The sequence below is a fragment of the Ovis aries genome, chromosome 9 (genome assembly GCF_016772045.2).
Source record: "Ovis aries strain OAR_USU_Benz2616 breed Rambouillet chromosome 9, ARS-UI_Ramb_v3.0, whole genome shotgun sequence".
NCBI lineage: Eukaryota > Metazoa > Chordata > Mammalia > Artiodactyla > Bovidae > Ovis > Ovis aries.
Window position 1 is genome coordinate 39,200,590 of NC_056062.1, and position 27,629 is coordinate 39,228,218.

The window sequence follows — 27,629 nt, forward strand, 5'->3', positions numbered from 1 at the left end:
GGAGATGTTGGTTAAAGGAGTGCAGACTTGTAGTTAGAAGATGAGTAAGTTCTGGGTGCCTCATGGACAGCACTGTGATTATAGTTAACAGTACTGCACTGTGTACCAGGTGCTGTGAAAGGATCTTAACCATTGTTACCATAAAATAAAATGACACATGATGTGATGGAAGTGTTAGCTGATGCTACAGTGGTAGTCATATTGTGTTATATAAATGCTTCAAGTCAACACATTGTATCCCTTAAACTTACAGTGTTATATGTCAATTGTGTCTCAAAAAATAAGTAATCCCTAAACAATTTTAAAAATATATATTTTTCACAGCTGTTTGATTCCCCAATTCTAAACTGTAGTTACCATAGTCTTTGTAAACTTCCTCTATTAGATGACTGCTTTCTTATCTGTAGAATCTTTTAGTCCAAAAAATAAATAAATGGAGAGAGATACCATGTTCATGGATTGGAAAATAAATATTTTTAAGATGTCAGCTTTTCCCAAATTGATCTGCAGATTCATTGTAATCCCAATCAAAATGCTTCAGCCTTTTTTAAGCAGGTAGAAATTGACAAGCTGATTTTAAAATTTTTTTAAAAATGTGAAGGTCATAGAATAGCTAATATTGGAGGATTTGCTGGTTTCAGTAAAGTGACTTCAAGATTTATTGTAAAACTACTGTAATTCTGATATTGGCATAGATAGACATAGATGAGTGAAACAGAGTGAGAAATCAGAAGTCAATCTATACATATATAGTTTGTTTTTTGATAAAGATGCCATGGTTCAGTAGGAGAAGAGGTAATCTTTTCTTCAAATGGAGCTGGAACAATTGAATAGCCATGTGCAAAAGATTAACCTTGATCCTTACCTCACACCATATACAAAAATTAACTGGAAATTGATTATAGACCTCAATGTAAGAGCTAAAGATATTTTAAAAAAAAACTCTAGAAGAAAGCATATTAAATTTTAGGGATTCTGATTTTGTCAAACATTACTTACATAGAGAATGATCAACTTAACAAGTATTGGCAAGGATTTAGAGGAAATTGAAACTCTCATCTGCTGGTGGGGATATAAAATCATGCAATGATTTTGCAAAACAATTTAGGAGTTTCTTTAGAAAATAAACACACATTTGCTATACCACTTAGCCATTTCACTCCTAAGTATTTACCCGAGAAAAAAGAGGATAAAGGAGACATGTTTTGTTGTTCCATTTATGTAAAACCCTAGCAAATGCAGACTGTTCTTTAATAGCAGAAAGCGGATCATTAGTTGCCTAGGGCACAGGGGAAGGAACAGGTGAATTACAGTGGGGAATGGTGGCTTCACAGGGTATACACATATCAAACTCATCAAGTTTTCTATTAAATGTATTTTTTTAATGTTATATTGCTATAAAGCTGTTTTTAAAAAAGTAATATAACAAGTAAATATTATACTGAGTAGATTAAATTTTTTTAGTGTTATTTTAATTGAGGTTTGCTGTTAGGAGAACATACAATTGTCCCTCCATATCCATGGGGGATTGATTCTGTCATTCCCCTCAGATATCAAAATTCTTTTAAGATTAAGGCTATTGGAGGGAAGCTTTGGTCTTTGTATTCAGTAATATGGAAGTATTCATACTACCATATGTGTGAAATAATAAGAGGAGAATATTTGAGGAATAAAGAAAATTTTCACACTTTTATCTTACCAGTGTTTTCCTTGTGTCTAAAACGAGACTGGGAAAAAAAAAAAAAAAAAACGAGACTGGGGCAGCTTGTTGTTCAGTCACTAAGTCATGTCTGACTCTTTTGCGACCCCATGGACTATAGCCCACCAGGCTCCTCTGTCCATGGGATTTGCCAGGCAAGAATACTGGAGTGGGTTGCTCTTTCCTTCTCCAGGGGATCTTCCCAACCCAGGGAGCGAACCCTGCATTGGCAGGCCAGCTTTTTACCACTGAGCCACTGGGGAAGCCACTTAGGTGGCTTAAATTTGGTTGCTGCCTATAAGTTCAGTTGTGAAAAGAAAGAGCAAAATATAGTGTATACCAAACATGTTTCTAATGATTGTAGAAGGGTAGTTCTTTAGGATACACTAGCTATGGAAAGACATTTTAGGGAAGAAACTAAGAAAAAAAGGAAATGTATGACATTCAAAGAGTGAATGGCAATGGACAGAGATAAATGGGATTATCATCAGATAAGGGGAATTGGGGTAAACCTGGAGACAGAGACTAAGCCGTTTTTGAGTTAGGTGAATTAAGCTGTAGGGAGCCAGTGGAACCATTTGAGAAAGGTAGTGACCTAGTCAGAATGACAGATGACATAGATATTTCTTAACTGTGGCATTGGGAATTGATTATACAGGAAATTAGAAAGCAGAGTCTACAAAGATGAAAGTTTTTAATAGTTAAAGGATTAGAATACCCTAAACAAGAAAGCATAAGTTAAGAAAATGTTTTAGGAAAGAAAGATATTTAAGTAGTAAAAGTGATTTGAGTGGGATTAATGGGGTGAAAGCTCAAAGACAATAATATGATTTTATGCCTGGAAAACTGAAGAAATGCATGCTAAAACAGAAGAACTGAACACTGAAGTGCCACTTTGTTTTGTTCAAACAACCCCTTATATGTACACATCCTTAACCCTCTGCTAATATAACATTTGCAAATGTAGACATCATCAGAGATACTGGTAGGGAAAACTTGTGAGTAACTTGAAATATCCCCAAATAAGGGATTATTTAAATAAAACATGGCATACACAAACATTCAGAAACGTAAGATCATGGCATCTGGTCCCATCACTTCATGGAAAATAGATGGGGAAACAGTGGCTGACTATTTTTCTGGGCTCCAAAATCACTGCAGATAGTGACTTCAGCCATGAAATTAAAAGACGCTTACTCCTTGGAAGAAAAGGTATGATCAACCTAGACAGCATATTAAAAAACAGAGACATTACTTTGTCAACAAAGGTCCATCTAGTCAAGGCTATGGTTTTTCCAATGGTCATGTATGGATGTCAGAGTTGGACTATAAAGAAAGCTGAGTGCTAAAGAATTGATGCTTTTGAACTGTGGTGTTGGAAAAGACTCTTGAAAGTCCCTTGGACTACAAGGAGATCCAACCAGTCCATCCTAAAGGAGATCAGTCCTGGGTGTTCATTGGAAGGACTGATGTTGAAGGTGAAACTCCAGTACTTTGGCCACCTGATGCTAAGAGCTGACTCATTGGAAAAGACCCTGATGCTGGGAAAGATCGAGGGTAGGAGAAGGGGACGACAGAGGCTGAGATGGTTGGATGGCATCACCGACTTAATGGACATGGGTGTGGGTGGACTCCGGGAGTTGGTGATGGACAAGGAGGCCTGGCATGCTGCGGTTCGTGGGATTGCAAAGAGTCGGACACGACTGAGCAACTGAACTGAACTGATACACATAAAATGGGATGAAGGGCAGTTAAGGGAAAGTATTTTCTTGAAGATTTTGTGTAACTTAAGGCTAATTTCAGATAACAAAAGTCTTAAGAATGATTGTCAGAAAAGGGAGCTGACAGTAGCACACTGCCATATCATTGTTGAGGGTATACCCCAACCGTTATTTTTTATTCCTGCTAGAATATAAGCTCCATGAGGTGGCCGGGGTGGGTGGGGGCGAGGTGTTTAATGTCTGATTTGATGAGTGGTCTGTCCCCAGATCCTGTTGGATAGATTATCTTCATCCAGTTATGCAGACTGAGTTTAATTTTTTTTTAACAATAAAACATACTTGAAGAAGAGACAGCTACTTTTTACCCCTACCTTAACTAATATAATTCCAGTATGATAAAAATGAATACTGTACTTCTGTCCAAACTTTCTAAATTAGACTTCTATTTTTCTCTCTCTCTTCTTTCATTAACAGTTTTATTGGGAATTAAACCAACTAGGATGAATAATAATGTTTCAGTAGTACTTTGAATTTTATCAGTCAACTTCCTGTAGTCTCTGAGGATTGTGTGACTTATTTTTAATCATGTTCAGACTCTGAGTCTGGCTGCAGGATGAGGAGCCTAGTGAACTATGTTGAGTAAGATAGTTCCTTCTTTCGGAACCTGCTGTACTCAAAGGTGGGATTTGAGGCTTGATGTTCACTTTGAGTTTCTCTGGGTTTAGCATCTAGGACTCTAACTTAGAATCTTTCTTTGCTTGGATTGTTAGTTCTTTGAAGCTCAGCTGTGTGCACTTCGACTCTCGTAATACGCAGGATAATGCAGTTGATGATTATGTGTGAAAAATTAATTGGAAGAATGGTCAGCACAACTTTGAATCTAATTGTACTGTGTTGGTTGATAACTGAGCCCTTTCTTTCCCATGTTCAGTGATTTAGAATCTAGAAGAGAAGTTAAAAAGGAAGAAGGTGAAGCTTTTGCACGAGAACACGGACTTATCTTCATGGAAACTTCTGCTAAGACTGCTTCTAATGTAGAAGAGGTAAATAAAAGGCCTTTTAAAAATGCATATCATTCTGCATGATAGCAATCATTTGTTAATCATTTGTTGGTTATACCCCATAAGCTTTTTAGACACAGATAGTTGTTGAAAGTAGAAAATTTCTTTCCTTTGAAATACCTTGTAACATTCATGTTATATTAGATTCTTAAATTATATTCTGATGCTTCTCTTGAAGTCAGAATGATTTAACGGATCTTTGTATATACTTTCCCTAAAATCTTTTTTAATGTGGCTGAAGAGGGAAAAAAAAGAACAGTAATGAAATTTGGAAGTGTTTCAAGACACTAAACATTTGTAGCTGTTTGCATCCACTTCTGCTTAAATAGAGGAAGTATTATTGCTATGTAACATTATACACAACATGGCCATATTTAATAAATAAGATTTGTGGTATCTCAATTATTTCTGTTGTCAACCTGAACTGTGGAAGTTTTCTGAACACACCATATTTTCCTGTGCTTTGTGTATGTGGGATATGGTATTTATTTACTGCACATGCAGAAGTAGGCAGTTAATCCTCTCTAAAAGGAGAAATGAGACCTAAGAAAATATGTAGTTTGCACAGTGTAATGCTGCAGTTTCTGCCTTCTGGGTAAGAATTTTAAAAGCAGCTGCAGAAAGGGATTCTGCAATGATTGGAGAAGCACGTCCTTTAAGGATAGGGGTCCTAGGCCACAGCTAGCCCTGTGCCTTCCACATAGTAAACAGTGAATACATATTTATTAAGAATAATACTCGTCTAATTACCTGTTGAACCCAGAAGTTGACTATAGTAGTTCAGCAGCATTGGTATTTTTACTGAAGGATTCTTAGGTAAGATATCCTGCTCATCTCCACTTAATGAGGTGCTCTGTGATTGTCCTTAATATGTTTGTTACAGGCTCCAACTAATGCTTTACCTGTGTTACCAATTAATTGCAACTTGAAGACATATGAAAATGTTTTACTTTACACAGCAAACCCAGAGAGAAATCCATTCTGTCTTCTTGTTTAACTTAAAATAGAAAGCTGCCTGTTTCAGTGATACATTTCTTTTCTTAGAGGTGTTGGATTTGAAACTGGAGGGGCTAGTGTGTTGTGGTGGTTTTAAGACATATGAAACATATCCTTATTGATTATAAACAGGATTTTCTTGTTGATTTTGAGAACCTTAAAACCAGAACTATCTATATTTTATGAAGGAGCTGTCCTATGAAGTCAAATGACAAGACTGCCACTACCGGAAAGTAATTCTGAATTTCTAGTTTTAACTCTGAAGCCTTTGTGTTCATTTTCTTATTTTTAACAAGTCACAATAGGTATTTATTTATAAGTAGAAAATTACTATTGTCATTTGACTGAACATTTAAATGAAGTATATTTCATTAATGTTTTGGCAGCACTATTACAAAAATTCTGTATCTGCAGTTAATAATGAAAATAATTGTTTAAATTTGATCAGGGCAGGAATTTTCCACAGTCTTGAGAGAACAGCACTTTTCTTAATCATGTAAATTAATTTGCCTCTCAGAAGCCAAGGATATTAAGAGATAATCTTTTTAAATTCCATTTTTAAAGGATTCATAGATAAGCATTGCATAATATAACATGTGAGATCTTACCTAAAAGCTAAAAATGTTTCATGATAAAATAAGAAGATGGAAGTCCATTCTGTGATCCAGAGGAAATCATTTGAACATGAAAATAATAACCAAAGGACTCCTGCATCTGGGAACATGGAGTAGACTGACTTTCCACCTACTTTTCCTGCTGAGTACAACTAAAACTCTGAGCATTATATGTAAAACAGTTATAAGAAGACAGAAAGGTGGCAGGAAGGCGGCCAACCAGCTAGAGACCCTGGGATCTGAGGATGATGCATCAGGGGCTCCCTTGGTTTATTTTTGCCTCATACACCTCAGGTTGGGTCACGAGGAAGCGGCAATCCAGAAAGTTGTGGTGTTCTTCTGTTTTGTTCCTTCCAGAAGATATAAGTGCATGGCATAAAGGCATGAGGATAAAGGCATGCAGCTCAAAAAGGAAGGAATAAGTTGTTCATGTTTGTGGATGATATGATTATCTCTGTAGAAATCCCAAGAATAATTTGTTGTTCAGTCTCTCAGTCGTGTCCGATTCTTTGTGACCCCCTGGACTGCAGCACGCCAGGCTCCCTTGTCCTGCAGCACGCCAGGCTCCCTTGTCCTTCACTATCTCCCTGAATTTGCTCAAACTCGTGTCTGTTGATTCATTGATGCCATCCAACTATCTCATCCTTATCCCCTTCTCCTGCCTTCAGTCTTTCTCAGCCTCAGGGTCTTTTCCAATGAGTTGACTCTTCGCATCAAGTGGCAAAAGTATTGGAGCTTCAGCTTCAGCATCAGTCCTTCCAATGAAAATTCAAGGTTGATTTCCTTTAGGATTGACTGGTTTGATCTCTTTGCTGTCCAAGGGACTCTCAACAGTCTTCTCCAGCACAACAGTTCAAAATCATCAATTCTTTGGCACTCAGCATTCTTTATGGTCCAGTTCTTCCATAGTGCATAACTACTGGGAAAACTATAGCTTCACTATACAAACCTTTGTTGGCAGAATGTTGTCCCTGCTTTTTAATGTGCTGTCTGGGTTTATCATAGCTTTTCTCCCAAAAAGCAAGCATCTTTTAATTTTATAGCTGCAGTCACCATCCACAGTGATTTTAGAGCCCAAGAAAATAAAGTCCATCATTGTTTCCCCATCTGTTTGCCATGAAGTGATGGGACCTGATGCCATGATCTTTGTTTTTTGAATGTTGCATTTTAAGCCAGCTTTTTCACTTTCCTCTTTCACCTTCCTCAAGAGGCTCTTTGGTTCCTCTTTGCTTTCTGCCATTAGAGTGGTATCATCTGTATATCTGAGGTGGTTGATATTTCTCCTGGCAGCCTTGATTCTAGCTTGTGATTCATCCAGCCTGGCATTTTGCATGATGTACTCTGCATGTAAGTTAAATAAGCAGAGTGACAGTGTGCAACCTTGATATATTCCTTTCCCAATTTTAAACCTGTCCATTGTTCCATGTCTGGTTCTAACTGTTGTTTCTTGACCTGCATACAGGTTTCTCAGGAAGCAGGTAAGGTGGTCTGGTATTCCTATCTCTTTACAAGTTTTCCACAGTCCGAGGCTTTAGAATAGTCAGTGAAGCAGAAGTACATGTTTGTCTGCAATTCCTTGCTTTCTCTGATCCAACAGATGTTGGCAATTTGATCTCTGGTAGCTCTGGTTCCTCTGCTTTTTCTAAATCCAGCTTGTACATCTGGAAGTTCTCGGCTCATGTACTGTTGAAGTCTAGCTTGAAGGATTGTTAGCATTACCTTGCTAGCATGTGAAATGAATACACTTGTGTGGTAGTTTGAACATTCTTTGACATTGCCCTTCTTTGGGATTGGAATGAAAACTAACCTTTTCCAGTCCTCTGGCCAAGGGATGTACAAAATAAACTAGAGCTAATAAGTTAGTGCAGCAAGTTCATAGTATACAAGGCATATTTTAAAATCTACTGTATTTCTATATATCTACAGTGGACACCAAAATTTAAAATACAGTGTCATCTATAATCACACAAAAAGGGGACTTCATGGAAACACAATGGATAAGAATCCACCTGCCAATGCAGGGGACACGGGTTTGATCCCTGGTCTGGGAAGATTGCATGTGCCATGGGGCAGTTAAGTCTGTGTACTGAGCCTGTGTTCCAGAGCCCGAGAGCTGCAGCTGCCGAAGCCCTGGGCCTAGACTCTGAGCTCCGCTGCGCGGGAAGCCACTGCAGGGAGCAGCCTGCGCACCGCACTCCGTTTCCTCATTGTTTTCCAGAACTAGCTTCCCAGTCTGACTTCAGCCACACAGCCGGGGTCTTGCTGGACCTCCTAGTTGCCTCACCTAACAAAACTTCTATCTTCTTAACGTTAACAATCCCTGGGGGGTATGTGATACTTCCGACCACTCATTCTTCTATAACCTGTCTTTTCTCTTAGCTTGTGATATCATAATCTTTTTATCTGTGCCTTCCAGACTCCTTTACTGTCTTACATTTCCATGTTGAAATTATCACCTGAACCCAGGAATACCCTTCTTGGACTGTGTGTCCAGCTCCACTGCTGCTGCCCCTCCTCTCCTCTAGTCTGTGAAGTCCCCTTTCCTGTGTCCCAGAGCACCCCCTTCCCTGCCTCTTCACACTCAGTTACTATGTGTTGCTCTCCACATGTGTATCACTATTTCTGCCTATTAATCTGAGTATCTCTCCACACTCTCCTCTTCTGTGTTTGCTTCCTAACTGGACTCCCCATCTTCATTTTTCAGTCCTCCACACTCTTGCCTATAACACCTTTCTAAAAAAGGAAAATTGAATGTCACTCTCCAGCTTTATTAAAACCCTCCAGTGGTTCCCCACCACTTCAGAATCAAACTCCTTGGCTTGGAAGACAGGCCCTTCATTTGCCAGTCCTCCCCTCCTCGCTCTTCTTATTAAACTGGGAGTGCATTCACAGAAAGTTTTCTTGGCACTTGAAATCCCCCCTTTCCAACCTGAGCCTCCAAGGATGTCATCGAGTCTCCTTCCTCCTCATGGAATGCCGTGACACGGGACAGGCACAAACAGCCCCCTCCACCGTCACCCGCCATCCACAGTCCCCTGATGTGCTTGCTTCTCGGTGCTTACTCATTCCTGCGTCCTTCTGGCCATGGCTTCATCTTCACACTCTCAGGACTCCGTCACGACTCTTGTTTTTCACGTTGGCTCAACTAAGGACAGAAGTCCTTGAAAACCTAGACCATCTTTGTATCTTGGCATCTCCAAATATCTAGCACCATTTTTTCCCCACACAGTAGGTAAATGTGTGGATGGTTAAGTATTTCCTTAATTTCTTTAGCCCTTCTCCCCTCGATGCAGTCTTTAGTCAACTTCTGCTTTGGTCCCGCTTGTTAACCTGTAGGTGGAATTCTGTCCAAAACCTTCTTTGCCCTAAGTGTTCTAAAACCTGTGAGATTCTTGAAAACACTGATGAATAGACTGGCTTCTCCTTTGATGGGGAGCTCCCTCTGGTAGCTTCCTGGAGTCTTTGTGGTTTGAAAGGGTTTTTCAGACCCAGGAATAACTGCCTCAAAGATTACGGCAGGCGAGAGAAAATACCCCTTCCCAGAAGCAGCAGGCCAACTTTCTGAAGATGTCCAAATGCTCTAGAAGTGATATATTTGCTTCTATAATTCCTACCTTGTTTTTTTCTTTGTATTTCCTCTCTACATTAAAATTTCTTTTTCTCAGAGTTGTAATTACCAAAACTTGACATTATTGCCTTCCCTCTAGGGCCCAAAGGTGACTGTGATGTCAGTGAAATATTATTTGTCAAACTGTTGTCACTGTGTCAGATATTCTTCCCAGTCTCTTAGCCATTTGATGGGTGATTTTCCCCTATATTCATCAGTTTTGCTTAAAGTTAAGATTGGAAATTTGTGGGAAACCAGGAAAAATACATAAATGTGAAAAAAATTGCGGCAAAAGTTTAGTAATTAAAAATATCTTAAACTATTGAAAAATCAGGGCTGAAAATTCCTGATTTAGCTGCTAAAGTACTAAAGATAAGAGCCAAGATGATAACTGAAAATACAGCATGCTAACCCAGAGACAGGTTGTAGTAATCTGCCAGGCCATCTAACCTGAAGGATCAGTGGATTTCTGTGTCTTGGGGGGAAGCGCGTGACAGTAAGACCTCAGTAACCAAGAAGACCAGTTTCAAGGCCTCTTGTTAATACTGGTGTCCGCTCCTGGTCCTTGGAGATCTGCAGACTGAATTCCAAATGAGATGACACCTTCCTTGCTTTGGGCTGTGTTATAAGTGGTAGAACAGGTGTTTCGTAGAGCTGGAATGTGGGTGTAAACTGAGGGGTTTGCTGACCCCTTAGCCCTGTACTCAGTGTCGTGAATTCCACAGGGCCGTTCAGTTCACTTCAGTCGCTCAGTCATGTTCGACTATTTTCAGCCCCATGGACTGCAGCACACCAGGCTTCCCTGTCCATCACCAACTCCCAGAGCTTACTCAAACTCATGTCCATTGAGTCAGTGATGCCATCTGACCATCTCATCCTCTCTTGTCCCCTTCTCCTCCTGCCTTCAGTCTTTCCCAATATCCGGGTCTTTTCCAGTGAGTCAGTTATTCATATCAGGTGGCCAAAGTATTGGAGTTTCAGCTTCAGCGTCAGTCCTTCCAGTGAATATTCAGGACTGATTTCCTTTAGGATTGACTGGTTTGATCTCCTTGCTGTCCAAGGGACTCTCAAGAGTCTTCTCCAACACCACAGTTCAAAAGCATCAATTCTTTGGTGCTCAGCTTTCTTTATGATCCAACTCTCACATCCATACATGACTACGGGAAAAACCATAGCTTTGACTAGATGGACCTTTGTTGGCAAAATAGTGTCTTTGCTTTTTCATATGCTGTCTAGGTTGGTCATAGCTTTTCTTCCAAGGAGCAAATGTCTTTTAATTTCATGGCTGCAATCACCATCTGCAGTGATTTTGGAGCCCCCAAAATAAAGTCTGTCACTGTTCCCATTGTTTCTGCATCTATTTGCCATGATGTGATGGGACCAGATGCCATGATCTTAGTTTTCTGAACGTTGAGCTTTAAGCCAACTTTTCCACTCTCCTCTTTCATTTTCATCAAGAGGCTCTTTAGTTCTTCTCCACTTCTGCCATAAGGATGGTGTCATCTGCATATCTGAGGTTATTGATAATTCTCCCAGCAGTCTTGATTCCAGCTTGTGCTTCATCCAGCCTGGCATTTCGAATGATGTGCTCTCCACAGGGCTTTTCACTGTAAATCTGACCTGACCTTAGCAAGTTTCCAGTATCCCTCTAGGGGGATTTAATGTAATAAATGTTTAGTGCTCCCTTCCAAAAATTAGAAGGTTTCTCCTCTTTCCCCCACCCCCACCGCTACTCCACTCCCCACCCCCTGTTTGGCCATCATCCTAGGGAACTTCAGGAATGATCAGAACCAGACTAACTTTTCAAAGTTAAATCCATTTTCTCTGCTTCTAAACCAGGGAAGCTAGACATTTCTGAAGACAGTCATGCTGCTGTGTGCATGTCACACACTTAAACACTCACATGACTCTATAGATCACCAGCTCTCAAGGCTTCCCCATCAGCGGCAGAGTTCCATGTGTCTGAAATAAACTTTACATTCCTTCCTTAAAACCTGAATCACGACATACCCTTCCATCTCAGTCACTTAAGCCAAAAATGGAGTCATCCTTAAACCTTATCATCTTATCCCCGTTCTTTATCAAGTCCTGTTAATTTCTCCAGAGGAGATACTAAGTTTGTTCTTTGCTTTCTATTCTGGGGCCGCTGTTACAATTTGTCAGGCCTTCACCTCTTACCTTGATTACTGTCCTAAACTCCTTACTGGCCTTCCTGTCACCAGCCTTGCCTCCTCTTAACTCCTCCTCTAAGCTACCCTCTGATTTTGTCCCCAGACTTCATCCCTTTTCAGAGTTCCCTGGGCACCTCTTTATCCTCATCTCCCATGGCTCACTACCCAGCTTCCACGTTAACTAAGCTTAAAACCTGCCCCTCTGTCCAGGGTGCTCTTTCCTCCCCTGATTTTTCTAATACATGAGTGGGAGCTTACTTATCCTTCAGGCCTTCGTTCACAGGGCTTTCTCTGGACAGGTTTTTTTTTTTTTTTTTTTTTTTTTTTTTTACCAGTAGAAGCAGTCATGCCACATTACCCTTCTAAACAACTGCTTTGGAAGTTTCTGGGCTGTGTTCCAGTCTTGGGTTCACATCTGTCCCGTGTTGCCACATCCTTGAGATCAAAACATGCATGTATCTGAGGATGGGACGGCATGCTCAGTGCCGGGTATCAATCAGGTGTTCAGCGCGCTTGTTGAATGGAAGAACTAAATTAACCACAGGGTATATCTCTGTGTTATAAGTAACACGGAAGCAAACTTAGCCATCTAAAACAGCTTCTAGCTAGCTAGAAGTTTTTTTTTTAAAGGATATGAGAAGTGTGTGCTTTTTATGTTCAGTTGTAATGGCCACATAAGCAAAATAAATAAAAATTCCTTTGAGTTGTATTGAAGATAAAAAATCCTAATAAAAAGAGGATAAATGTGGGCAGGATCTTCATCCTGCTTCTGCTCCAGTGTTGCCTGCCTATTCTTGGGCAAGTCATTTCTCCTTTTGCAGCTCAGTCGGTGGTGTTTGTACAGTGAGAATTATTACAGGTCAGTAGATTCAGCAGCTGTTCTCTCTTCTAATAGAACACAGGAAGCTAGATGAAAGAAGAAAAAGCAGAATGGCTCTACTGTGGAGTAGGGGCTGTGCCCTGGTTCTCCTGCCAGTGGCCGCTTCCTTCCTCACTCATCCCCCCAGGGGTGGCCCCTGCGGAGGGTGTCCGTGAAACACGTTAGGAGTTTCTGTGTGTGGGAGGCCTCTCCCCTTGAAGCTAAAGCAGATAGAATCAGTCACAGAATTTGAAGAAGCTTCATGTATAAACTGCCCCATCTTAAATTCTGGTCTGATATCCTTTTCACAAGACTGTCCTATCTCTGCATAATATCAAAGTCTTATCTCAGTGCACTTTCTTCTGGAGGGCTCACTGTGTACACATTATGTGTTGCTAGTTTACCTTTTGATACTTAGTTTTATTTAATCAGGATGTTTTAATTCACTGGGGGTTCTGCTCTTATGTAGCTGCTGCTCTTGTGGTTCCCATAGCTATCCTTTGCCCTCATATCCTTGTGGTGGTGGGAGCTGCGCCAAGGTCTACCTACAAGCCAAGCACTGGTCTCAGTGCTTAACCTTCTTCCTCCAACAAGTCTGTGGTGTAGGCATCATTGTGGCCCCCATTTTACAGAGAGGTTGCATGTGGTAAGAGGCGACACTGGCCTTTGACCCCCCAACCCCAAGCCTGGTTCAGAGCCCCACCTTCTGTTCTGCTGACAAGCTTACAGGTACAGATTCAACCCACAAAATTAACTTCCTCATTTTAATACATACTTTGAACTTCTTTTCAGAAATAATGAGAACCTGTGTAAATCACTTAGCATAGTAACCGGCCCATACAGTAAATACTTGGTAAATATGGGTTAATAGAAGCTTTGGCAAGTCAACACCAGTATTGTCCATGGCATTGATTAAGCAATGGAGGTGAGAATTCAGCAACACTCTAGTTCCTTTTCCCAGTTCTCAGGGAGAACCAAAGAGTCGCTTATTTTACAGGACACTTTGCTCTTTACATCTATTCTAGATGTCTAAGTAAAACTGAGGTACTTCTATTTATTATGAATTCTCACCTAACAGATACTGTAACTTTTATCTAGCCACCAGGTGGCAGCATGTTACACAAGGAAGTAATTTAAATGTTACTCTGTTGTAGACAATTTATTTTCAATATTTTGCCTTAAAAACTGTAAAACCCCTAATAAAAACAAACCATGATTCCATGTTCCCCTTTGTGCTCCCTGTTGTTGGCTGAGAAGGCACTCTGGGCGCACTGTCCACAGCCAGCCCTACCCCCATCCTGCCCTGCACACACCCTCCCTCTGTCAGTCAGGGCAGAGGGTTTACGTTTCCTGCATCTACAGCTGAAATATAAGCACTCATGCTGAGATCCTTTTGACTAAACTGGTTCAGTTCAGCAGCAGTAGGATCTATCTACATCGTCCTTATCCCCGAACCTTTCATCCATACCCCGAGAAGTACCAGCTCAGTCAACAATGGAGTAGGTACCCTTAGATAAAGTCCAGGTGGTAGGTGGGATATACGCTTTATTTCTTGTGGTTATGTGTATTTTAATTTGTGCTATAGAAGTCCCTGAAAACTTAACCTCAGTAAGGCAAGGTATTATCAAGCATCACTCAGGTAACTACTGCCAGGGGTTGAAAGATTAGTGTCTGAAGTGGAAGGCAGTTAATGGCTAATAAAGGTAAGGAACTGGACATGGCAATTAATTAAGGAGAGCAGAGTGGAGAGCTAATGGGAAACGGAGAGAGTTGGGCTTCAGGTGCCAGCGTAGGCCCTGCATGGGAGGCCAGACCTCTCCAGGGTAGGTTGGCTGCGAGGAAATCTGTTTATACTTCTTAACCATGGATGTGCCTGGGTTGTCTCACAGGCCTAATGAAATCCTTTCACATCAGTTTCTCAGCAGGGTTTTTTTTCCTGTCCTGTAACCTATTTATTCAGATTTGACTATTTGAAACATGGAATAGAGATGAATGTAACATTTGTGGTTCTGACTTAATGTGTTGCAGAAAGCTGCAGTGATCTTTAGGATGTCATGTTTTCAAAGTATTATGTTAATTAACTAGTGCTGAAAATTTTCTGGAGTTCTGCCATCATCTTGCTTCATTTTTCTGAGAGTAAGGAAATAACTATTCCAGATAAGTTAATTGTTACACAGTCTTTCCCAGGTAACGTTGAAATCTGTAAGAATGATGAAGGCATTTCAAAAATGTGTTTTGTTTTACGTTAAACAGCAAATCCTGAGCCTCTTTCTCCTTGATGACTTGGGCTATCTTGGTCAACAGGTGCCCTCTCCTCTCAGGAGTGGTGAGCCCGGTCTGCACAGGCCCACGGCTCCGCAGCCAATCCAGAGCCTGGCTCAGTCCCCGATGCTGTGCGTGCACATCCCCACCGGCCACTCAAGATACACGCTTCTCACTCGTTCGCTTTCCCGGTCTTCTTTCCCCTCCTTTTCATAATTTGCTTCGGTAGCCTGGGGAGTAGAAAAAGTAAAACTAGTTAAAATGATGTCTAAAATTGGAAGGAATTTCAATTTAAGACTGTCCTATTAAAGCATAAGCTTTAGGGAATTCCCTGGTGGACCTGTGGTTAGGACTTGGCCCGTTCACTGCCAGGGCCCCGGGTTCAATCCCTGGTCAGGAAACTAAGATCATGCATGCAATGCAGTGCAACCAAAAAAATAAAAATAAAAAAGCAAAACATGAGCCTGGTATAAAGGCTTTGTAATGATTTAATTTTAATTACTTCGATTTTTTCTATGTTCTAGAGGTATTTCACACTATTACATCTGTTCCTTAAAAAAATATATATGAAGGGGTGGGATAGGGGATGGAGGGAGGTTCAAGAGGGAGAAGATATGTGTATACATACAGCTGATTCACACTGCTGTACAGCAGGAGCAGTGTAAAGCAATTATCCTCCAGCAAAAAAAGGAAAATATTTATGGAGATTGATTTTTAGTGACTAGAGTGAAATGAGCAATGAAAGAAAATTCTAGTCAATTATTATAACAGATAATGTATCTGTTGTCTTTCTGAGTTTTGAAATGCTTTGCAGCTTTAGTGGACAGTTACTATCTGTGACAGGCAAGGCTCTTCTCTTAAAAGTTTTATCGCTACTAAACCTTAACAGTATTTTGTTAATGTGTCATTATATTTGGAAACTCATTTCAGTGCATAAAAGAGGTATACTACTGCCTACATCTGTTACATTGATTCTAAACTCTTGAGGTATCATTAAAATTAATCACTTAGTAATATATATTAACTATTAATCATTGGTATGGTGTAAATGAACCGATCCATTTATATAGTATCCTCTCTATAATGTGCTGGAAGAAGTGGGAAATATTTTTATTTCAGTGTCTTTAATATGTAATCAGAGTTGGATGACAAGTAAATGTAGTATTGTCCAAATAGCATTTCATTGAGATGATAGGAATTATAAAAGATGACTGTTATATTTAATTATAATTGAGTTAATTGCATATCTTTCAGATATAAAATACATCCTACGTCCATTGGGTACAACTATTCTTGAAGGTGCTTGCTTAATGTACTGTTTAAATGATAAAATTAATAGTGATTTAGAAAATTTAGCATAAATAAAAATGTAGCTTTCTTAAGCCAGTTTTTTAAGTAAATTCATCAACAGATTGGCAAAAAAGTCAATTTATTTACATCCATCAGCACATGTAGTGATCTTCATAATAAAAATCCTTGTTTATATGAAGTTATAGCTCATTTATGCGACCTTGTAGTTCTGTCTGATGTTCTAATGAAACGTACACAGTGTGGGTGCCCCTGAAAAGGATTATAACCCTGTGAATTTATGAATCTGTTGACTTTTAATGTTTAGTTAGCCCGGCCATCACTGTAATTGACATGTTATTGGAAATAGAGTTAGGTTTTCCCTTACTTACAAGGATAACCTCCATTTTGAGGAATGTGAATCAATTCATAGTTGGCTGGAAGCCAATTGCTCCTTCACTTTAACTCCAGTGTGCACACATGAAAAGCACATTGGCTTCCTGAGTGCCTTGTGAATCTGCAGTGATTAATTCTTCTCATTATTTTGCTGCAAGTTCTCATGACCCTCTCTGATGATTCGATCAGCCACTTAGAGCTGATGCATATTCATACCTCTGTGCCTCCGCCACTGTCGCGCACGTCCCGACACCGACTGGTGTGTTCTTGGTGCAGTAATTGAGCTGCAGGAGATTGATTACTCTGGGGAGCTGTAAGGCCTTTAAAGGTGAAAACATATCAGTCCTGTTAATTAGGAAACAAAAGCTCTGGTGGCAAGTTCAGCAGTCAGTTGTTGCCAGTGTAGAAAAGACGGAAGGTATGATGTGTTCTGCTCCATGGACCTGTTTACTTTTTAAATTTTGAATTGTCTGTATCAGTAGTAGTGGAGAACAACCTTCTTTTATGAATTTTCATAGAATGCTAATTGAATATAATAACACTATTACCTCTCAAATCTGGTGGTTTAAAAGCTGAGTTTGTATACATCTTCTGTAGCACTGGGAATAATGTGTAAAATATCTTATTATCTTAACATAAATGTAAGCTGTTTCTGAATTAATTTAGTAGTATGCTGTGTGGGAAAAGGATGAAACTTGATTCAACATGACATAGAAGTTGAACTGCCTTTATCTCTTTATAATAAGCACCCTTTGATCCTTTCCCCCCTGAACTGTATGTTAAGTAACACATTGTCAGGCAAACAGGATCCTATGTGGAACAGTGACCTCCAAGAATAAGCTGGTTACATCATGGGTGTCTGTGCAGCTTATCTGGTTGATGTGTTTTTCACATGTGTGCTGTTCTTACGTTTTGGTCTCCCCTTTCCCCAGCTATGATTTTTTTTTCTTTTGAAATATAATTCACATATCATAAAATTCACCCTTTTTTAAAGGGTATGATTCAATGGATTTTAGTATGTTCAGAGTCATGCAACCATCTCCACTGTCTTCCAGAATATTTTCATCACTCCATTCCTCCCTCCCCATAATCCCTGGCAGCCAATAATTATTTTCCTTTTGTGGATTGACCTCTTCTGCACGTTTCACGTAAATGGAATCGTATTATGTGACCTCTCATATTGGGCTTACTTTACTTCACAAAGTTCATCCACCTTGTCTCATGAATCAGTGCTTTATATTTTTAGGGCTGAATATTATTCCATTGTATGAGTTGCACCACATTTTGGTTTTCATTCACCAGCTGGTGAACAGGTGTGTTGTTTCTACTTTATGACTGATTGTGTTAGTTCCCACACATCTTCATCTTGTTCTGAATCTTAGGCAAGGCTTTCACACGTCACCATTGGGTCTGATACTGGCTCTGGGTTTTCTTAGATATGGCTTATCGGGTTGAGGAAGTCCCCTTCAATATCTAGTTTGTTGAATGCTTTTATTGTGAAAAGGTGTTGGATTTTGTCAAATGCTTTTTTTGCATCTATTAAAACAACCATATGATTTTTATCCTTTATTAATATGATGTGTTACATTGGTTGATTTTCTTATGTTGAACATTATGATATTTTATAGACCTTTTTATATAATGTTCTTTTACTATGTGGTTTTAAATAAATTAACTTCTCTATCTTATATTTCAGGCATTTATTAATACAGCAAAAGAAATTTATGAAAAAATCCAAGAAGGAGTCTTTGACATTAATAATGAGGTATAAACATATAATTGGCTAATAATCTATAATTGAATTTTAATTACTTGGAGTCAAGAATTTATATTTTTAAAAATTCCTAAAATGGATCTATGCTGTCAGTTAAACATTAGTTTATAATCATGTAATTGAAAGTTTGTTATGTGTTGTTTAATAGCTGAATCTTTATGTTTTGTAAAGCATCAGTTTATCTATGAAAACAGATTAAAGTAAGTGACCCTATCCATTTATTGCAAGCAGTGCAAAATAATAGAAATCCTCCAAAGAGAAGAAAATCCACTTTGATCCACACATCCATATGGTGTCGCCTGCCTTGGGGAATAATTTCCTAGTGTGTAAGTGTGCATGTGCAGTGTTCCTAGTGCAGGATGCTCCCCCTGTTGTCTGGTGCGGAAGAGGGAAATGCCCAATTTGGAAATTACTCCCAGTTCAGCATAGCGTGTTTTCAGGAGACCAAGTTAATACATGTAATTGGCAGTTGGTGCTGGTTGTTTCGTTTTTGTGGGTAGCTTTTCTTTTCTCTCTTTTTGTAAAATTATTCTGAGCCAGATTTGATCAAGATGATTAGGATAAAATATTAAAAGTTTGAAGCAAATAATTCAGAGTGTTTACCAAAAGCCATTATTTTGACCTAAATCCCCACTATGCATTTATCCTTGTTTTAGAATTTTTATGTGAACAGGGTATATTATTTACTTTTACATAAATGTTTTTGCCAGTCCATGTTAGGTTTTCTTGTTTCCGAGAGAAAACCCTTTCTACCTCCCCCAGGTGCAGTGAGGAAGGCCCTGTGTTGGGAGGACATTATATGTGTGTCTCTCTTGGCCAGGACGCAAGAGGCTCTTTTTATTTGCCTCAGTGTTCTTTGCTAACACAAGCAACAGTTCACCCAAGGTTTCCAAAAAGTACTTGATTTTTCGATTTCTTTTAATCTGTAGTGATAAAGTTTAATCTGTAGTGATAAAGTTTCTATGGCAGTAGATCTTGAGTTAATTTCGCGGTGACACCATTCAGAGACTAATGCCGTATAAATTGAACAGTAATTGGACCTCTATGCAAAAGGGCACGTTCATTGTGTCTGTCTGGTTTCATATAGTAGCTGACTGCTTTACTGTGCCTGGTGCGGCTTTGATTGTAACGTGCTGTCAGGAGCCAGCAGGCCGTGCGATTTATCTGGCCTACTGCCAAGTCTGACTCCTTGATTCCTCAAGAAGTTGCTACCAGCCCAGAGGGGGCAAAACCAATGAGCCATAGGGCATGCTTTTTATTAAAGAGGAGTCAAAAGAGCGAAAAGAAACCACATCAGCTGCTGTCAATACTGAGCCAGTGCCAGAAACCCCAAGGCTACTACTGTTGCAGAACAACTGCCAAGCACTATAAATCTGAGATTTACTGTGACGTCAAGTTTCCTTAAGAGCTTAATTTCTGAAGCTACTGTATTACTTTTCTCCGTGCGTTGTATTTTTAGGTAAAATCCACTTGAGGGAGTGAGGGTTAAGACATAAGTGTGAGTTTGATGAATGAAAGAACCACTCTGTGTGTGGGTTCCTGGCAAGCTGCCATGTCTTTGGGGATCATAGAAATTATTGATGACACAGAACACTCATATGCCCTTAGCCTGTACAGCTGATTCAACATGGAGCAGAAACGCTGTCTAGAGGAAAGGTTGTCCGCTGTGTGGGAGCGGCCTAAGATTTGCACATTTTCCTCCTTTAATGCTTTTGTTTTAAACAGCCTCTCCATTGTGCGAATTCCCTTAAAAGCAGCACTCCGGTTTCTGTTAACCTAGTACCTGACCGTGATAAGGAATAGTCTTCAGGAATATTTCCACAGTATTACTTTAAAAGAAAGAAACATTCCCTAAGAGATACTGTCTTAATTGTTGCCAAAAATTTGCTTAATAGATGTGTTTTAAAAATATATTTTAGTTGTTGGTAATATTGTACAATTAAGAAACCAAAGGATTTCTTAAACTTGACCTGTATATTATCCTTTTCTCTTTTATTGCAGGCAAATGGCATTAAAATTGGCCCTCAGCATGCTGCTACCAATGCCACACACGCAGGCAGTCAGGGAGGACAGCAGGCCGGCGGAGGCTGCTGTTGAGTCTGTTTGTACGGTCTTGCTGCCCAAAAGGGGCTGCTCACCTATCCTTTCACCCTCTCCTCCTGCTCAGCTGAGACATGAAACTGTTTGAAATGGCTTTATGTCACAGAAGACTTTAATCCTTCAGATTCTTGTATAACTTTGAATAAATGGTTAATGTTCACTTAAAAAAGACAGATTTTGGAGATTGTATTCATATCTATTTGCATTTGATTTCTAGGTCAATTGATGTGATTATTTTTGTTAAATGTTGTCTCGTGCCCCTACCTACAAACTGAATTGTATGAAACACTACAGAGTCATCCTGAGTATTTTAAATCAGTTTGTGGAGTTAGGTTTCCCCACACGCGTGGTTACCTAATGTTTAATATTATAGAACTGTCCTCAAAAGTTTGTCAATTTTCAAGGCTCTAAGGAAAACAGAAGGACTCTTTTAATTCTGTATTTATCATTTACTTTCTGTATATATAGTTTAATAACCTGCTTGGGTGTAATTTGCCAAGCTTGAATTCTTTAATGCATTTGCATAAATTCTATACTGTTTAGAGCTTAAAGCTACAGAAGCATCGTTAGGAATTGCTTGGACACCGAATTTTAAAACTTTTTGACATTGTTAACAAGCATGTTCATTTTTCCTTGTCACTAGTCCAAGAGAAATATGCTTAAATGTACATTATTACTAAAGGCTGTGTATGTGTTAACCTGTTTTAATGCCAAAAGTTTGCTATTTGTCCACAGTTTCTGTAAGACCTCTTCAGAGAAGGATTTGTTTGCCTTAATGCACCCCATTGGGTAGGAACACAGCATGACGAGAGAGCTGCGCAGAAGCAAGGGCTCCTCCCTGAGCGGCTGCAGGAGGAACGAGTGTCCGTGTGCAGGTGGCACGCTGCGAGGGCTTTACCCTTTCTTTCAACAATAATGTTTTCTTTCCCTTTTATTCACATGATTTCTAAGTATATTTTTCATGCAGGACAGTTTTTCAACCTTGATGTACAGTGAAATGTGTAAAATTTTTCTTTCAGTGGCAACCTATAATCTTTAAAATATGGTAAGCATCTTGTCTGTTTTGAAGGGGATATGACAATAAATCTACCGGATGGAAAATCCTGTTAAATGTAGAAAAGCTTTAGTAATTTACTCAGTGTGGTGGTTTTACCCTTTTTCTTTTATCTCCCTTGGTCTATAATGAAATTGTTATAGCAGTGCAAAATAAAATCCTATGTATAAAAATGTTCTTTTTTTTTTTATTATGACCACATCCTTTTTTAGAAGTTAATTTTTTAGTCCATCCACAGCTTTGATGTGTATTTAAGCATATTTTTTTAAAGGGTCAGAATGTTTTAACACTACCCTTTTTAAAAATTTTGCTAGAATGTGATAAAAATCTTTTCAACAGTATTAAAATTCTTTGTTATTGATGACATATATAAGCAAGTATTTTTAAGAATGAAAGCAGCTATTTTCAATCTACTCACTGACTTTAGCTTTCTGCCCGTCTTTCCGGAAGATTCAGCAATGCTCTGTCAAAGCTTTGACAGTGCTCTTGGGAGAAGTCACCTAATGCCATCTTAGTTTTAACGAGCTCCTCGAGGGCAGAGGGAAAGGTGAGGGGAAATCGAGGTTCCTGAGTATTTTTATGATACTTGTTTTTCCCTGAAAGTGGTGTTACCAAATTCCCAGTCTTCCCATTCACTCATCGGTGGTGGGCAGGACAAGTTGAAACAACGGCGACTTGTTCCACTCAACCAGGAAGAGGATGATTCTTCAACTGCCATTAATTTTTCCAGAAGCTTAACATATTCCTTTCCCACGCTGTCTCCTCTAATTCTTCTATAAATCAAGTATAAAAACAGAAAGTAATGGTTAAAAAACAACAAAGCACATGTATTTTAATAATCTAAGAGGATCATGCATATGTGCTTAGTCACAGCCGACATTTGCGACCCTGTGGACCAGCCCCCCAGGCTCCTCTGTTCATGGGATTCTCCAGGCAAGAGTACTGGAGTGGATTGCCATTCCCTTCTCCAGGGGATCTTCCCGACCCAGGGATCAAACCCAAGTCTGCTGCATCACACTTGAGTTCTTTACCATCTGAGCCCCAGGAAAGCCCTAAGAAGAGCTGGAGCCCTCAAATGCAACCCCTATAACAGCCTTCCCTGCCTCGGGACTTGGGCAGCGGGGGCATGTAGGGGCCTCTCTGTAGTTAACACCGCTTATGCACACCTCACCTGCCAGTAAGAAACGTGTGGTGAATCCTTTACTTCAGTCAACAAAGCAGCATTACTGTCTAGCTTCTGCTCTCCTGTTTCACAGATAATGTAATGGTGATGCCTGGAACCGAACCTTTTAAAACTTTGAGTCTTCAGATGATCTTTGATCAATTTTTGTAGCATCCATGGACATGTTTTAAGAGCTAGAAAATCAGTCACTAAAAAATACAACTTTTAATATCTCAACATGTAACATTACAAAGTGGTAATCTTCATAAAGACAGCATTATAATTTGCCTTCTGGATTTAACAAAACTGAATTAAGACCAAATTTTTGAAAGAGTAGCATATAATTAGATATACAATTCAAACAATACGTGAAAGCAAAACTGTATCTTCATACACTTACTAATTTTTTATTGATGTATAGTTGATTTAGGTACTGTTTAGTTTCAGGTGTGCAGCAAAATGATTTGGTTACACATACGTGTGTATATATGCTTTTTAAAAGTAGCCTTGTCACAGGAAAATAGTCCATAATTTTCTTCTAATAGGAAAGTAGGAATTTATATGATACTAAAATGTCTAATCACTCCAAAAATTCTGTTTGGCTTTGGAAAACATTAAACATTTATTTTCTCGTAGCTAGTGAAGCACAGTACTAAAGTTGGCAGCCCAAGGTTTGACTGTGAGTTAAAAAATAATACAAAAAGGAAACCATAATAATGGAAAAAGATGACCCTCTTCCATGATATGTAATTGACTATATACCTCCCTGTGTTTTTTAGAGTTCACACGTGCTTTGGTATTCAAATGAGAATAGAGCCTAACCCCAGAAGTAGAGTTTCTCGTGTCGTGTTGGTATATACTAGACAACAGGGCTCACTTGCTTGGAGTCAGGATAGGAAATAAGGTGCCAGTGTATATACTTGGTGTTCATCCATTAGCTTTGGAAAATCATCAGGTCAGCTCTTAAAAACTGAAAGACAAGAGGCAAAAACCTGCTAGGAAAAAGTTCACCAAAGAAAGATAAACAGAAGTGCCCCTAAAATGTATTTCAAAATTCAAACGAAACTTATAACTTCCTTGGTGGTCGCTGGTTAAGACTCTGCTCCCAACACAGGGGGCCCGGGTTTGATCCCTGGTCAGGGAACTACATCCCACATGCCTCAGTGAAGACCCATTGTGTCAAAGCGTCATAGCCAAATTTAAAAAAGACCATGCTTCCAATGTAGGGGACACAGGCTTGACCCTTGGCCAGAGAACTAAGGTCCCACATGCTGCACGGTGCTGCCAAAAAATAAACTTCAAACAATTAGAGAAATGCAAATTAAAACATAACATCTCTCTCCTATGAGATTGGAAGACGTTTAATACACAAGTATGACAACACATTCTGTCGGTGAAATGTCTTGTGTTCCTGGTTAAAGTGCAGACTTAACGTTCCCCTTCTGGAGAGGAACTCGTAATCCCTATGGAACTAGGAGACACTTAGCTGTTGACCTGGCCTTCCCACTTCTAGGAAGATACCGGATGATACCTTCCAGCAGTGTGAAAGCCCACGTGCACAAGGTTGCTCAGTGCAGCATTGGCTGTGATGACATCATTGAAACTGACCTAAATGTCTACACATAGTGATTCAGTGACCTGGAACATCACAGGATACAGTCCACAGCTGTATAAAGTGTGTGGGAGAGCTCTATGCGCTCATGTCGTCATTCCCAGGATATATTGTTCAGTGAGAAAAGCGACATGTAAGCATGTCTGCAGTTTGCCATCCTTTAATAAGAAAGGCAGTAGAAGAAAATATGTATGTACCTGCTCATCTGTGCAGAGGAAATACAAGGATAAACTAAAAACTAAAGAGACTGGTTACCTACAGAGAATGGTCAGAGTAGCAAGTAAAGAGGAACTGGAATGGGGTATTTGGGACAAGTAGCACCTTTCAATATACATTTTTGTTTGACTCAAAACTATAGTAATATTTTACATACTCTGAAAATAACCAAAGTCAAGCATAATGTACCAGGAACTCGAAATAAAAACTAATGATTGGACCTCTATAGGATGGAAAAGTGACATGACCACACGGCACAATGCTGTGAAATTCTTGCCCAAAATGTATAACCTCAGCCATAGGGAAACCTCAGACAAACCCAAACAGGAAAATCTTACAAGGTAAGTGGCCGGTACGCTTCGAAACTATCAAGGCTGTGGACTTCCCTTGTGGTCCAATGATTTACAAAACTCCATACTTGTGCTGCAGGGGGTGCAGGTTTGATCCCTGATCTGGGAACGTCCCACATGCCATGTGGCATAGCCAAATAAAAAATTCAAGGCTGTGAAAGATAAGGAACAGCCGCAGATTGGAAGAGACGAACATGACAACTAGATGCAATGTGGGGTGCTGGATGAGTCCTAGATGGGGTGTTGATGGAGGCGTGTGTGGGGCATCTCTGGTGTAGCAGTGTTCTGTTTCTTGGCCTGAAAGGGAGTTACAGGGGTACTTGCCGTATAATTCTTTGTACCTGTGTGCAGTATGGCTAACCTGGTTCCTCAGTGATAAAGAATCCACCTGCAATGCAGGAGACACAGTTTCGATCCCTGGGTCAGAAAGACCCCCTGGAAAAGGAAATGGCAACCCACTCCAGTAGTCTTGCCTGGAGAATCCCATGGACAGAGGAGCCTGGTGGGCTGCAGTCCATGGGGTTGTAAAGAGTCAGACACGACTTAGCGACTAAGCAATGTGCAGTATGCACTTTCTTGTAAATAAGAATTTGTATCCATCAAACAAAAATGCTGCCTCATGAGTTGCCCTCAAAAGTTACATATGTGAAGTTTACCCTATCCCCTTTCAGTGGGTTGAATCGTGCTCCCTATCCCTGCCCCCATAATAAACTGAAGTTCTAGCCCCTAGTGCCTCAGAATTTGTCTTTTTCTGGAAATAGGATGGCTGCAGATCTGATGAGTTAACATGAAGTCATACGAAAGCAGGACTGTGGCCATGTGAAGACACAGGGAGAAGGCTGTGTGATGAGACAGCCTCAAACCCAGGAGCCCGAGAGATGGCTACCAAACCACTGGCAGCCCAGATGAGTCCCCTGTGGCTTCAGAGAGGTTACAGCCCTGCCGATTCCAGACTTCAGCGGTTGAGCCTCCACAGTTGTGAAGGAGTAAGTTCCTGCTATTTCAAGTCACTCAGCGGCACTCTGCTACAGCTGCCCTAGGAAATTAATACATCCCTTATATCTGATGAATCAAGACATTTTTTGACGGCTTGTCTGTGTCCCTTCAGTGAAAGGTCATGTTGAAATTTGGAGTCATGGAAATGTACCACCTGCTTCACTGTGTGGCACACGTAAAAGTCATCCTGAGAGAAGCAGAATATTATTTTTACATTTTCCTGCTTTGGAATACGCATTCGGCTGCTATTCAAAATATGAAACATTTGTACATAGAGATTGCATGAAAAATCAGATACAATGCAGGACTTCCTTGATACGATATTAAAGATACAGTTTTTAATGTTACTTAAGCCCAGAATTCAGTTTAAAATTGAAGTAGTTGTCAAATGTGTATAAGAGTGATCTTATGATTGTGGAAGTGGAGATAAAGCAAGTTCAGCAATGACATCCTGTTGTGAAAATAAGGGAGAACAAATTAAAAGGAGGGTTCAAGCCAATCAAGAGGGGTTGTTTGGGATCCTGAGATCATTTTTGATCATTTGAATATTGCCAACAAGGTACAGAGCATCCAGAACAAGAGTGAAAACAACTAGCTGGAGGGTGAGGTGGTCACTAGGGAGAAGACCGCTGCAGTCTTATGTTTGACAATCAATTTTGCATTCAAATTGCCACATTCTAGTCCCCAGGAGCCGCTATACTGAATTCACATAAGAACGTGGAAACAGGCCGCAGAGTGAGCCCTTGGCTGTGTCTTTTCATGCACCTGTGTGTGTGTTGGGAGTGGCCAATACAAATATACATACCACGTGTCATATCTGGCTTTCAAGCTGGTGCTGATTTATGTTAAAGCACTAAAATTCAGCATCCTCTTTGCAGTCAGAATTATGAAAGCCTTTGCTAAGGACTGCAGTCAGAGACGGTTCTGTCAGGGGCTTTGGCCACAAAACTACCTGTTCATGGAACCTGTCCACTGGAAACTTACTGTCTCAGGGGACCACGAGTTTATTCCATGCAACCAGCCATTACACGATAGGTGATGTGTTTATGCAACTAATGTGCCTTTTAAGGTAAAAAGGATTATTATACAATGTTTTGTTAGTTTGCTAGGGCTGCCATAACAAAGTATTGTAAACTGGGGGGCTTAAATGACAGAAATGTATCATCTCACAGTTCTGGAGGCTTAAAAATTCAAGGTCAAGGTCTCAGCAGAGCTAATCCCCTTTGCGGATTGTAAGGGAAGGCTGTGCTAGGCCTCTCTCCTTGGATTGTAGATGGCCTTGTCATCCCTATATCTCTTCGCATCATCATTGCTTTGTGTTTGTCTTCGAATCCAAACTTCCTCCTTGCACAAGGACACCAGTCTTATAGATTGAGGCCCGCCCTAATGACCTCATTGTAACTGGATGGCTTCTGTAAAGATTGTATCTCCAAATGAGGTCACACTCAATCTTAAAACACTGGGGTTTAAGATTTCAACACGAATTTGGGAGGGGAGCTACGCAATTAAGTCCATAACCAATGTGGTTTTGGATTGTGGATTTTAGACAGTAAGAAAGGGAGCCAATTGGCCCTTTAATCAGCCTCGCCTGTGTTTATGATGAAGCTAGGCTTTGGCGGTCACATGGGGCGTGAACAGGCCAGTACGATCCCCAAAGGATACCCTATACCTATTCATCTGTTATTCTCCCTT

General features: G+C 40.0%; 1 protein-coding gene and 1 long non-coding RNA gene across 5 annotated transcripts in view; one reads left to right on the forward strand and one right to left on the reverse strand.

Annotated features, from left to right (window-relative positions):
* Positions 1–21,774, forward strand: part of RAB2A (RAB2A, member RAS oncogene family) — a 65,143-nt gene extending 43,369 nt beyond the window's left edge. For all 4 annotated transcript variants that reach the window (XM_027972978.3, XM_027972977.3, XM_027972979.3 and 1 more), the window contains 3 exons: positions 4,352–4,463; positions 18,370–18,438; positions 20,449–21,774. In XM_027972978.3, coding sequence (XP_027828779.1) covers positions 4,352–4,463; positions 18,370–18,438; positions 20,449–20,544 — 277 coding nt within the window. In that variant the 3' untranslated portion in view covers positions 20,545–21,774. The remainder of the gene's footprint in view (positions 1–4,351; positions 4,464–18,369; positions 18,439–20,448) is intronic.
* LOC132657172 (uncharacterized) lies at positions 14,656–23,049 on the reverse strand. The gene is made up of 4 exons (XR_009594947.1): positions 22,773–23,049; positions 22,020–22,374; positions 16,890–16,993; positions 14,656–15,220 (listed from the first exon to the last, which is right to left on the reverse strand). It is a non-coding gene; the product is annotated as an uncharacterized LOC132657172 (long non-coding RNA).
* Between the last annotated feature and the right edge of the window lie 4,580 nt (positions 23,050–27,629).